At 38.3% G+C, this 12174-nt stretch overlaps 1 protein-coding gene across 1 annotated transcript in view; it reads right to left on the reverse strand.

The window, feature by feature from the left end:
* The window catches only part of atp2b4 (ATPase plasma membrane Ca2+ transporting 4), an 86092-nt gene that overhangs the window by 23374 nt on the left and 50544 nt on the right, over positions 1-12174 (reverse strand). The window contains 1 exon segment of the mRNA NM_001077467.1: positions 9226-9483. Coding sequence (NP_001070935.1) covers positions 9226-9421 — 196 coding nt within the window. The 5' untranslated portion in view covers positions 9422-9483.

Below are 12174 nucleotides of genomic sequence, written 5' to 3' on the forward strand. Positions count from 1 at the left end.
AATGTATTATCCCCCCTCCAAGTTAAATGTAATCTAATCTGTGTCCTAATACACACCCCCTTTCACATTTTCACTTCTGATTCTTACAGAGAGAGCGATTCGTTTGTGAATGATTATGAATGACTCGTGAAACTATCAATATCTCTGTCTCTCAATGTGCATATCCACCTTTCTGATCCATATAGCATTTGTAATGTTTAATAATTTAAGGTGGACAGTATGCACATTGAGGCGCAGGCACTGTTATGTATAAAACTTTAAAACTAGACTTTAAGTTACTTCACTTAGCCAACAACACATTTCTGGCACCCCAGGTGATTTTATTCAACACAACTAGCATAAGCCTAGAATTTAGTGCCTGTATGAGTGACAGTATTATCATCTTTAAGGTTACCTGTTGAGCACAAAAGTTTGTAATGTACAATACAAGAAAAATTCTCTCTTACCTATGAAATGTTCTGCCTTTATGCTTTGTTGTCTTTGTTTGCTTGTTACTAAACACTATAGAACACACAAGACATGTCACTCGTATTGTTTTGAATGAGGAAAAGTGTACTAGTCAATATTGCAAATGAAGCTTCACTTACTAGTACAGGATCCAATCATCGATCGCTCTAGACCAGGGCTATTCAATTAGTTTGTCACGGGGGCCGGTTCATTAAAAGCATCCCAAACGAAGGGCCAGAGAGATATGACTTGCTTTAAGTGATAACAAAACTGCATATAAGAGACCATATGCTGTATTTTTCCTCCTTAAGACAACCACGTTGGGTTTTTCCACATTAAAATGTGAATATGTTGTATTTTAACTACACAATATCAGTGCAGTGTACTATATACTTTTTCTTTTTTACAATCATATTCAAATGTTGTATTAAAGCAGAGCACAACAAAAGCAGTGCATTGCTGAAGTAGGCCTCTTCTACATTCAAACACGTTCATATGTTATTTATAAATTGCATTACAATAGGGATGCAACAATTATAGATTTTGATTGTACGTTTATATAGTCTGAAGAATACTCGTGGGCTCACGGTTATCACGTCTAATGTAAATTAAAGCTTTATATGAGGTAAGTAGCTATTTGGATTAACTGTTGCTGCCATCTGCGTTCATACATACATAATCATTTTAATAATAATTTGTCTAATCTTTTGTTTACATTGCACTGAAAGGCACACACAATTCTCACCGTGAGATGTTTTCTACTGCGTGCGCCCGGAAAGACGCAAGGGCGTTGCTCTGCTTGTGTGCGCATATTGTCATATATTCTTACCTTAGAAATAACAAACTTGCAAGCGGAAAAGACGTGATATGGGAAAAGGCGCTGCTTTAGTTAATCTGGTTCGCATGCATGCGTATTAGCCTTGGTGTACATACTTGGAACTTTAAACTAGCGCACAGTTGGCAACTTGGCATAACTTTGTTTAGTTGCAGCAGTTTTGTTTCATTCCATGCAACAGAAATTTGACATTGAGAAGCTTTTACGATTAATAAACTGTAACGAATTAAAGAGCAGTTAATAGTGAAATCGGCTAATCATTCCATCCCCTGCTCGCGCCACTCGCTTATAGTGACTCGTGCTCTGCACAGCTTCTGCAGCTTATGCTGTATTGAACGTCACTTCATAAATATAGCTGTGGTTTTTCCACTAAACTAAATTTATTTTTTATGTCTTGGTTGCACTATTTGGAGGGCTGGAAGAAATTGGCTCGGGGGCCGGGTTCGGCCCGCGGGCCACCAATTGAATAGCCCTGCTCTAGACTGACATTTCTGCGATGGGAAGCTTGTACCAGACGTGTGCTTTTACGACAGTTTGGTGGTCAACCAACACACTAGAATTTCAGCGAATACTTGCTTCACAGACATAAGAAATATATGCAAATAAAGCTTGAAATTTCTACTATTAAATGCACTTAAAATACTTTTTTTTGGTTTAGTAATTTATATGAAACTAAATCAAGGTATGGTATGTCCTGTTAAATGCACATCACATGACAGTAAATACTCAAATGCCCCACAAACTTGTAAACAAAAGAGTCGCTGTCATTTCTGGAGGAGATTCGCCATCAAGACCAAGTTGTGAATTACTTCAGAACAGCAGCTGCGATCAGACAAAGCAATATTCAGAGGATTATAATTTGTAATACTTCTATAAACTAGGTTGGTGTTGTGATCTCGTTCCTAATCTTGAACTTGGAGTAATTTGAGAATTTGATGTTTCCCCATTCAGACTGAATGCCAGAGCTTACTGCCCGAGAGAATTTGAGAATTTGATGTTTCCCCATTCAGACTGAATGCCCGAGCATACCGCCCGTTTCAAAGATGGCTGCCGAGTGAGATGAGATGAGACTAAGTGCGGTTAAATGACTTTTGTCCTGGGAGCACTATATAAATGTGTCAGCAGTATTGATGCATGCTCAGGGTCCGTATGCGGTATCTAGTCTACATATCTATGGGTTATGATTTGATGAAAAACTGTAGTATGGGTTGCCGTGAATAAAATCGTTGATCCATTTGAGCAGAAGTGTTGATATCAGTTTTATACTTGCTACATTTGAATTGACACTGTTTTGGAAAACACGAGCTATCTGAGCTATATATAGATATCTAAAAATCTAAACATCCTGATACAAACATCTAAAAAAAACCACTTTATTTTAATTTCATGGGACCTTTAATTTAAGTTGTTTAACAAGCGCTAAGATCAGTACTCTGTGTTTAGGCCTTGGCGTGACATGAGCGGCTGCCAAAAGATTGTCTACATTAACAGGAAACAAATGAAAGGAAGTGATAAAAGCCCATGTTAGACATTCAGCCAAATAAACAAGGGATACCCTACAAAACAAGGCGACCGGACAACATTCTCAAAAGATTTGAACAAATAAAGGGTGTGAAAACAACTCGTATTGATTCATTGTGGAATTTGAGGAGTGGCTGAGTACAACCTGCAAAGTCTAAAGGCTGAGATAAGAGGTTGAAATCGTCTTTTGTCTTTATCCATGATTTACGGTTTTCTCAAGAGACCACACCATCCAGAAATAGCACGCAAAAATGGCTGTTGAACCTGTAACTCTTGAATGGACTGAATGGTCTTGCGTTTAGCAGTCTGTAATGCAAACAAGAGAGGCTGGATTCAAAAAAATATATAATGGCAGACTATTGATGATTCATTTTGCCTCACAAGCCAAGTATGCAACAAGAGCTAACAGCAAGACATGTGCCAAGCAATACGCCTCTACTGTCAATTTCAATGTTCTTAACATTGTACTTTACAAATGTACGGTCGCATTTAAACTCACACGCCTCATACGCCATGTGAAAAGATTGTAAAACCATGTCAAAAGGTCTTCGCAGCAGCACCTTTACAAGAAATGTCACTTTGCTTTTTTCCACCTACTCCTCCATTTAAGGGTGAAAGAGAAAACATAATTATACCCCCTTCAATAAAATGAGTCATTTCTTGTGCGGGGAACTCAGTACAGCTGTCCCTTCATTACTAAATGGAACAGAGTGATGATCTAAAATGTAATTAAGGACACGGTGTGGAGCAAATTTCAATGCTGGAATAATCCAACAGAGTCCATATGCTATAGAGGAGATGACAGTGTTTGCTTAGCATGATCACACTGTTGATAAGGACAACATAACCTAATCTAACCTTGCGCCATTGGAGGTGAAATAAGACAACCTTAATGGGGTGACAAACTCATTTGTGATAAAATATGACTAAGGTCATTGGAGAAAGACAGTACATCCATTTTGTAAACTGGACTGTTTATTCAGTGTTTATATTCAGTTATTATGCTTTAGCTTTTCAATAGATAAGCTGTGTCACCTTCAGTGCCACCTAAGTAGTTTAAAATCAGGAGGTTTGACGGTAAACAATATTCCTGAGCCATGGAGCCAAACATGTCTGCATTGCATTGAGCGTGGAATTATCTTGTCATCATAAGTGTCACTTCAAGTGATGTAATTACTTAAATCATACTGTACATATGTAAGAGCTGATGTGGCTTTCGACCACATCAGTACATTTTTAAAATACTTTAGGTGCTTAACTAAATCTACATAGTTTGGATGCTTAACAATCATTACACTGAATTAAACGTGCAAATTTTGGTATTTGTTCATCATCAGTCATGTGATAGGAATAAAAAAAGGAGAAGAGAGATCAGAAAATGATACCAGATCTCATGGTTAACATGCAAAATAAATAATGTATATTTTTAATATCAGTATTGTTATTTTTCAAGATATCTATAAGCAAGTGTGCTCCAAAACTGCCTAAATGGATGAACCATTTATAAGGGCTGGGTGATAAATCGATTTTATTATTAAACTCGAGTGTGAAGTTCATATCGATTTATTTGAATAAAAATCTGATTATGATGCTCCCGTCTGGGCTTTCGTAGTAAGTTGGTAAAGTCTAGCTAGGATCAAAGAGCATAGAATCACCAAGAGGCGACACTCTAGTGCAATTTAGGAAACAGCCACTAGATGGTGCGGCGGCCATTTTGGACAGAAAACTCCAATAGAACAACAGCATATTATAAGTCTGTAAAATAAACTATTAAATGTGCTGATGATTGTGATAGTAAGTGTTGTATTGTTGTCTTTCAGGTTGTATCTCAGCTTTAATGCACTTTTTAAATAAATAAATAAATAAATAAAGCAACTGCTTGCCATCGCGACAGCTATGAGATCCAATGGACAGATGATTGCTTTCACTCCAAAATGGTTGAATCCGGGGCTGTTGTTGGGAACTGCTGTTGCAATGGAACGTTCTATTGAGTGTCCCTCTTGGTCATTCTAAGCTCTTTGCTAGGATACAGCTGAAGATCTGCACATCATTATAGACCATTTTGAGGGATATAAACAAAAACAATGGTCCCAACCTATTTCCAGTTTTACAATTTTTAATTTCTAGAGCTTCCGAGAATCCATGAATCAAATAATGTTATGATAGCCGTTTTAACATCAAGTTATGATTGAATTGCCTCTTGTTACTGTTATGAAATAGTTTGATAGGCAGGAAATGTTCACGGGCCAATGACAACACCCCACTGATATGGTCTATAGCATCATTTTTGTAACATTGTATAAGAATAATTAATATTTTTACATTACTGTGACAGTTGGGTTTAGGGTTGGGTTAAGGCTGATTTATACTTCTGCATCAAACACCGGCGTATGCTACGGCGCTGACGCATAGCCCTTTGCCGTGGCCATCGCCGTCACTGACGTGCACCTCTCAAAAAAATGTTACTACATGTCGCAACGACGCATAGCGTAAGCTCTGTGATTGGTCGGTGGTAGCGCTGACGAGTCTGGGCGGGACCGAGAGCCGCGCGAATGGCGCGACGCCGCGCAAGCGATTGTTTACAAATGTGGAGTACTGTGAAGGAGCTCCGGATGGAAAGTTTTGTTTTGTGTTTACCTCATAGTTAAAGTTGTTGCACGTCCGCCGGTTTCTGCCTCAAAATGAGCGAGTTTGAGCCACTTGTACATCCCGGAAGTGTTCAGGAAAGCAAAAAAGCAGAGAAGAAACTCGACACAGAGGAACATTAACACCTGACTGCCCACTAGCATTTCGGAAGTGTTAATGCAGACCAACAGAGACAGCACGCAGAAGTATAAATGCACAGCCACGCGCGTTGCCTGCGCCGTGGGTTACGCCGGTCACTTGACGCAGAAGTATAAATCAGGCTTTAGACGTTAATAAAACATAATAAATGGGAAATTTTTCTCACTTCATAATGAAATGCAAAAAACAACACAGGCGCACAAACATACCCAGCAAAAAAAAAAAAAAAAACTGCATAATTCAGGGCTTGCAGTTACACATTCACCATGACACACGTGCAGCCACACCTTGTATTTATCAGGATGAGGAGTAATGGAGAAGACAATTAATGGAGAAGACGCAGATACAAAAGGAATTATTACCCATATATACACGTAAACATCTATGACTGTTAACAATCTGACTTTGGAATCCAACATTGCCGTTTCTGAATAAATGACGTGACCCAGCCGTAAAGACGTTTGTTACTGTAAATATCAACACTAACATCACTAGCTCAGTGAATTAGAATAATCTACCAGGTGATAAGAATAACAGCAACAAAATGCAACCCACTAGCCTAAAACTGACTTTCCACTGCATACTACATTTGGACATGTCTGTCGGAATACGCACCCTTGTGGTAGTCGCACGGAATTTTCAGTGTTGTGCATCATGGAAGAGAAGCTAATTCTTGTGGTGTTTGAAATAAAGTGCAAAAAGAGCCTTTATTCTCTGTGCTTATTCTCATAGACCGCTAAAACTTTTGGAGGGAATGTGGAGACAACATAAAAAAAATTTTAAAAATTGTTATTACTTATTTATGAATAGAAATGCTTTTTTAACAGAATTTTTTTTCTGATTAAAAAAATAACGAAAAAAAAAAAAAAAACTTTCTCATCTCGTGTTCAAAGACCTGCTTGGACAACACTGGAACACTGGTCGCGCACAGTCCAGTCGCAGGATTTCAAATATTTCAGCATATCCACAGCTCAAATAGGATACGATTTTTCCGCATACAAAGATGATCGGAACCCCACGCAGCTCCCGGACTACTCTCCATTAGAAATAAATCCTGTCCGGTGTCATTTTTCATATGCAGTGGAAAAGTGGCTTGATAGAAGCAATTTATATGAACTGTTATAACACTAAATAAAAATAAATAATCTTCTAAATAAATGTTCATTAATGGTCCCCTTTTTAAAAATCATTATGAGTTTACTTTTAATGTTGTTTACTTTCATTGTAATTGTATAAAATTGGTGTTATTTATATTATTGTTATAAAAGTATTTTATGCAATTATAAATCGAGCTTATGAAAATTAATCTTTAAATGATTTTTTCTTTAGCATTTTTATATCCTATAATTATGATAAGGTTATGACACTATGTCCCACCCTCTCTTCATGCTGCGTTTGAGATTACGTCAAACATCAACTAAAAATGCACATTTCAAAGCATTTCACAAGACCTTTAAATAATTTTAAAAACAGAGCAGATGCCTTGTTTACCTTTTCAACTGAAGTGGTGGAGAGGTTTATTTTAGCTAGCTGAAGTGAGTGAGCTATCTTTATGTCACCAGAAATACCTAGTTTCCTTCCGGGTAGTGTTGTCGATGAAATCTAGACTAAATTAAAATTATACTGGTCTAAAGGGTCAACAGAGTCGTATTTAGAGTAGCATTTTTAAGCTTTCACATTAAACTGACTAAAGATACATTAAACTGACAAAAGATCTTTCTCAAAATCAAGATCCTATTTGGGGTGGCACAGAACAACTGCTCCTTTTGTCTTCCTGCATCTCCCAAATAGTAGTCCCACAAACATAAATACAAGCTTAGATATATTACAAGAAAGCTTAGAAAATTTTTTATTGTTGGAATTTGACTGGGCACCATGACGGCTCAGTGGTTAACACGGTCGCCGCACAGCAAGAAGATCGCTGGTTCTAGACCCGGCTGAGCCAGTTGGCATTTCTTTTTGGAGTTTGCATGTTCTCCCCGTGTTCGCGTGGGTTTCCTCCGGGTGCTGTGCTTCCCTCACAGTACAAACACATGCTCTAAAGGTAAATTTGGTAATTAAATTGTGCGTAATGTGTGAATGAGTGTGTATGGGTATTTCCCAGAACTGGGCTGTGGGCTACTTCCCACTACTGTACCAAAGTATCATAATCATATGAATCAATAAAACTAATTTCTGAATGTATTTAAAGCAATAAATATTATGGATTAACCTCAAATTTGATTGACTGCAACTGTGTCTTGTGTTTTAAATTACCAGTACAGTAACTACCATACAGTAAGTACTGAGTACAGAGTACCAAACCTTTCACCTCGCGACCCCCAAAATAACAATGCCAGTGAGTCACGACCCCCAATACCCTCTGAGGTGTTAATAAATATACAAACGCGCGCATACATTAATAGGCCAAAATCTGTTTTTCGTTTAATCTTGGAAAACGACACTCGGAGACCTCCATGTTCAATTGTGGCCTGTATTTATTTTTAATGAACGTAAGTGTTATAAAGTGTGTCAGAAAGTTTAACCTGGTGCCAAAAAATCAATCTGCTGCATCTGACGCCATTGCTGTGTCTTGAATATAACAGAATTTCCCCAGGGGTCACAATTTAATGGGTGAAAAAAATAAATAAAAATGAACGAAACACTAATGGCTTTTTATTTCCATGTTGTTGTTTTTTTATGAAACTATTGACTACTATTTTGTCTTCTGTAGATTATGGATAATGCACGGTAATTATAATAATTTAATAAAAGGATTTCGATTTTGGGAAATCACCATGCGACCCCTCCTCATTGTCCTGCGACCACAGCTTTGGGAACCACTGCAGTAAGTAAATAAGTCAAAAACATTAAATAAGTTAATCAAACTAATAACCAAGCAAAAACGTTGGAGATGTCCTACCTAGAGCTTAACACAAAATATTCTGCTAAAATGTAGTGAGCTGTGAAAACTAAGACTGGAGAAAATTCCAAAATGTCTAAGACAATATTAAAAAAAGCCTAAATTATAAAAAGGGATTTAATTACATAGAAACTTAAAACATCAAATTACCAAAATACTGCCTAGAATAATGTGTCCTGTAAGACACTGGATGTGAAACCACAAAGCAATGAACACAGAGCTCAGAAGAAAAGAACAAAATAAAATGAGCCATCTCAAAAGCTCTGCAGTGCACTGACACATATCTGAGGGTGGCACAAAAGCAGCCATTGCTCTCAAGAAATCATACAAAATACGTCTGGAGTTTACAACAATGACAATGTGACCCAGCTCTAACAAAAGTTTGACAAAAAAAAAAAAAAAACTGTCATCTGACAGCATTTTTTAAGCACTTCCCACAAACATAACACCATGCCCAGAGTGAAGCATGATGTGGGGATCCTTCTCAACTAAATATTAAACATGTTCATTGCTACAAAGAATTTAACCAATACATGCAGGAGAAGACAGAACACAACCCTACATATGCAAATTATTTTGTGTGTGAGTGTATAAATTGTTTCAGATACAACAATAGAAAAAAGAAAAATCACTGCTTTGAAATAACCACCAAAATAATCAAGATGCCATTCAGTTACCCGCATGGATCACAACAACTGCTTGAAGATATGTGGTGTAGATGTTCACTGCTTCTTACCCTCGATAGGTGAGGTCTTGAGCCTACGGCAGATCCCTTGCACATCTCCATAGCATTCTGCAATCTTGCTGACAGCCTCGCCACTGCGGAGCTCCATCAGCTCACGGAGCTGCATCATTGTACAACCAAAGTCCCCTTCATGGTCGACCTCGGCGACAGAGTTCCCCGGCGGATGGTCTGCACTGTTGTTAGCCATTCTGGTTTAATTGTAAGACTTGGTGATAAAGGAATGTAGACTCAAGACGCACCACAGAGAAACTGAAAGAGAGCAAGAAACAGACAGACGTTCAATTATTTTAAGGAGAAAACAAAATGGCCTAATTTTGAAGTTTTCAACGTTTTGTGACAGAACAGACAGGAAATGCTGACACCGTCTAAATGACTCAAAACACTTGGGCTTGTGAATGAAGCATCATTGTTGTGATAATATGATGGGAAACAGACAGAAATGTTTTGAAATACAGCACTTTCTTATTCGTGATTTTTTTTTTTTTTTAAATACAGCAGTTCATCTAAACACTTGCAATATACAGATGCGACTCACTGAATTTGCACATCTAATGGGAATCACCATCTCAGACCCAGATTCAATTTCTGTCCATCGCAGTCATACATAAATAATTAACCCTGCAGGAATATATAGTTTGGGAGCAAATTAAAGTGTTTACTGTTTTTCTGCCAGCCTCCAAGCCCACAGATGGAGGTAGGGGGGGAATGCGGAGAGTTAGAAAGAGAAATAAAGGGCAGCACTGAGTTCAAAATAAGCCAGTGGTAGAAAAAAAACCCCGCCCATTAGAGATAAGGAGGTCTGTGTTAATGTGAGATAGGGGAGCTTCCAACTCCGTCGGGTTTTCTTATGCACGTGGAATTTGAAAAAAATGGAGGTCACTCTTTGATGTGTGCTTGCAATGATCCGAGATGAAATTTTGGACTGGGATTCATCTACCAGTGCTACGGCCAATTTCCCCACTATCACACTTGTACAGTCAGCGATGGCAGCCATAAAAAGCTAAGAGCTGGATGCTGGAAAGCCCTGAGGAGGATTTTAACCCAGATTGGATTACCGTCCACCCTTCCTTCAGAGCCGGTCAGGCTCCAGCTTCACTGTACATCACTTTGACCTGTTAACCTCTAAATGAGGAGACATCAGTCCAGTAGATCCTTCTGATCATAGTGACCTGATTTTTGTATCTAAACATGAATGTGCTCTTGAACTGCTGAGGATAATGATTCTCTTCTCTTTTTGCCATCATTTTAGCCCCACTAAAGTTGTCATTATAGCTTGCACAAGTACCTAAAGTGAGGTCTGATTTTTAAAACCTATTTCCATTGTTCTGTTTTATGCACAAGTGTGTGTTTGAGTAAACCACATCAGTCAGGACAGAGAGCAGCTTATTGAGTTTAGTTCTAACATTAGTAGTAATGTAACGGATGTCTGTAAATGTCGAAATGTGTAAATGCCACAAGAACAAGCTCTACAGTGTTTCCAAACAAATGTCATACATTGCCCAAGGCATTGAGAGAGGCCATTACCGAGCCTTCAGATTAGCAGAGCACATAAAATGTTTGAGTGCTTCTGTAGAGGAAAAAAAAAAAAAACTAAATCTATAAAGCAATGTCACATGCTACTCTAAAGAGGACACACCCTTCTCTGGCAGGAGGAATGAACCTATGAGCTAGAGCTGTTTTTTAGGGGGAAAGCATGTACAGCACTTTACCACGACAACAGGTAGACTGCTTAAAGGTTTATTAAACACATGTAGTGGTGGAGAGTCTGTAAACTAATACTTCTATTAAAAGTGCAGATAAGTTCTTGCTTTCAAATCTTCTTGCAGAGTTCTGAAGACTGAAATCCCCCGTCTAGCAAAGTCTGAATATCAGATGTACTATCTGAACTGAATGTACAGACTGAAGATGACTATTAGTCCATTTATAATCCTGCTATGCAGGTTTGTTTTCTTCTTTCTACATTTCTGCACTCACCCATTAACCCATGATGCAAGAGCCCCAACTGCCAATCATAACAGTAGCCATGAACTCTTATGACTTGCTAATTTTTGCATACTGCACTGAATATTCTTCTATTAGTACATTTATTAATATAATCTTTTGCAGATGAGTACTGAATCTGCAGTATTCTTCTACTTCATCAAGTGACTGAAAGCCTGTTTTCACAATCCACAATGCAACACAAAGTGGGCATTTTTAAAATGTATCTTTTGACAGCGTTATCGAAAAGATTTGTTTTTGTTTCCTAAAAAACACTGTCTCAGTCCCCGTTTACACTAGTGCGTTTTAGTTTTAAAATGGCGTTTTAGATCAAAAACGATCCGCGTACACACTAACGTTTCACCTAGCGTCTCTGAACATCTCCATCCACACTACGCCACCAAAAACGTATATCACGTGACCATTCGCGCACACTGGGCATGCGCGTTCTAGTATAAACAGAAAGCATGTGTCTCGCTCAGCATTTTGTTATTGTTAGTCAACAAACGCCGATTGAACATTAAACCCGATTTCAAAGAAAGCAAGAGAGGTGTTTTTGTGGACAGACGACGAGGTCGAGTTGTTACTAAATGAATCACTGCACAATGGCGCCTAAAACAGACAATAGTGCAACCAACACTACCATTTCTGTGCCCATGTTGTTGTTTACAGTACTGTCTTCCGGTAGCGTTAAAGTCATGTGTTATAGTCATGTGATAGGGACTTGACGAATAAGGGAAGGATACGCAATGACATAAAAACCCCAATCAGGCAGCGAATCTCAGCAGTCCCGTCTCCGTTTTTCCTCATCCACACTGAAACGGAGCAGCAGCATTTTATAATGAAAACGGCCTCTCCAGCGTTTTCCAAACGCTTCGTTTTTGTAGCTCAAGAACTCCGGCGTAGTGTGGACGGATGGCGTAACCGTAGCAAAACTTATATTTTAAAACGAAACGCATT

This window comes from Danio rerio, chromosome 11 (assembly GCF_049306965.1).
Source record: "Danio rerio strain Tuebingen ecotype United States chromosome 11, GRCz12tu, whole genome shotgun sequence".
Taxonomy (NCBI): Eukaryota; Metazoa; Chordata; class Actinopteri; order Cypriniformes; family Danionidae; genus Danio; species Danio rerio.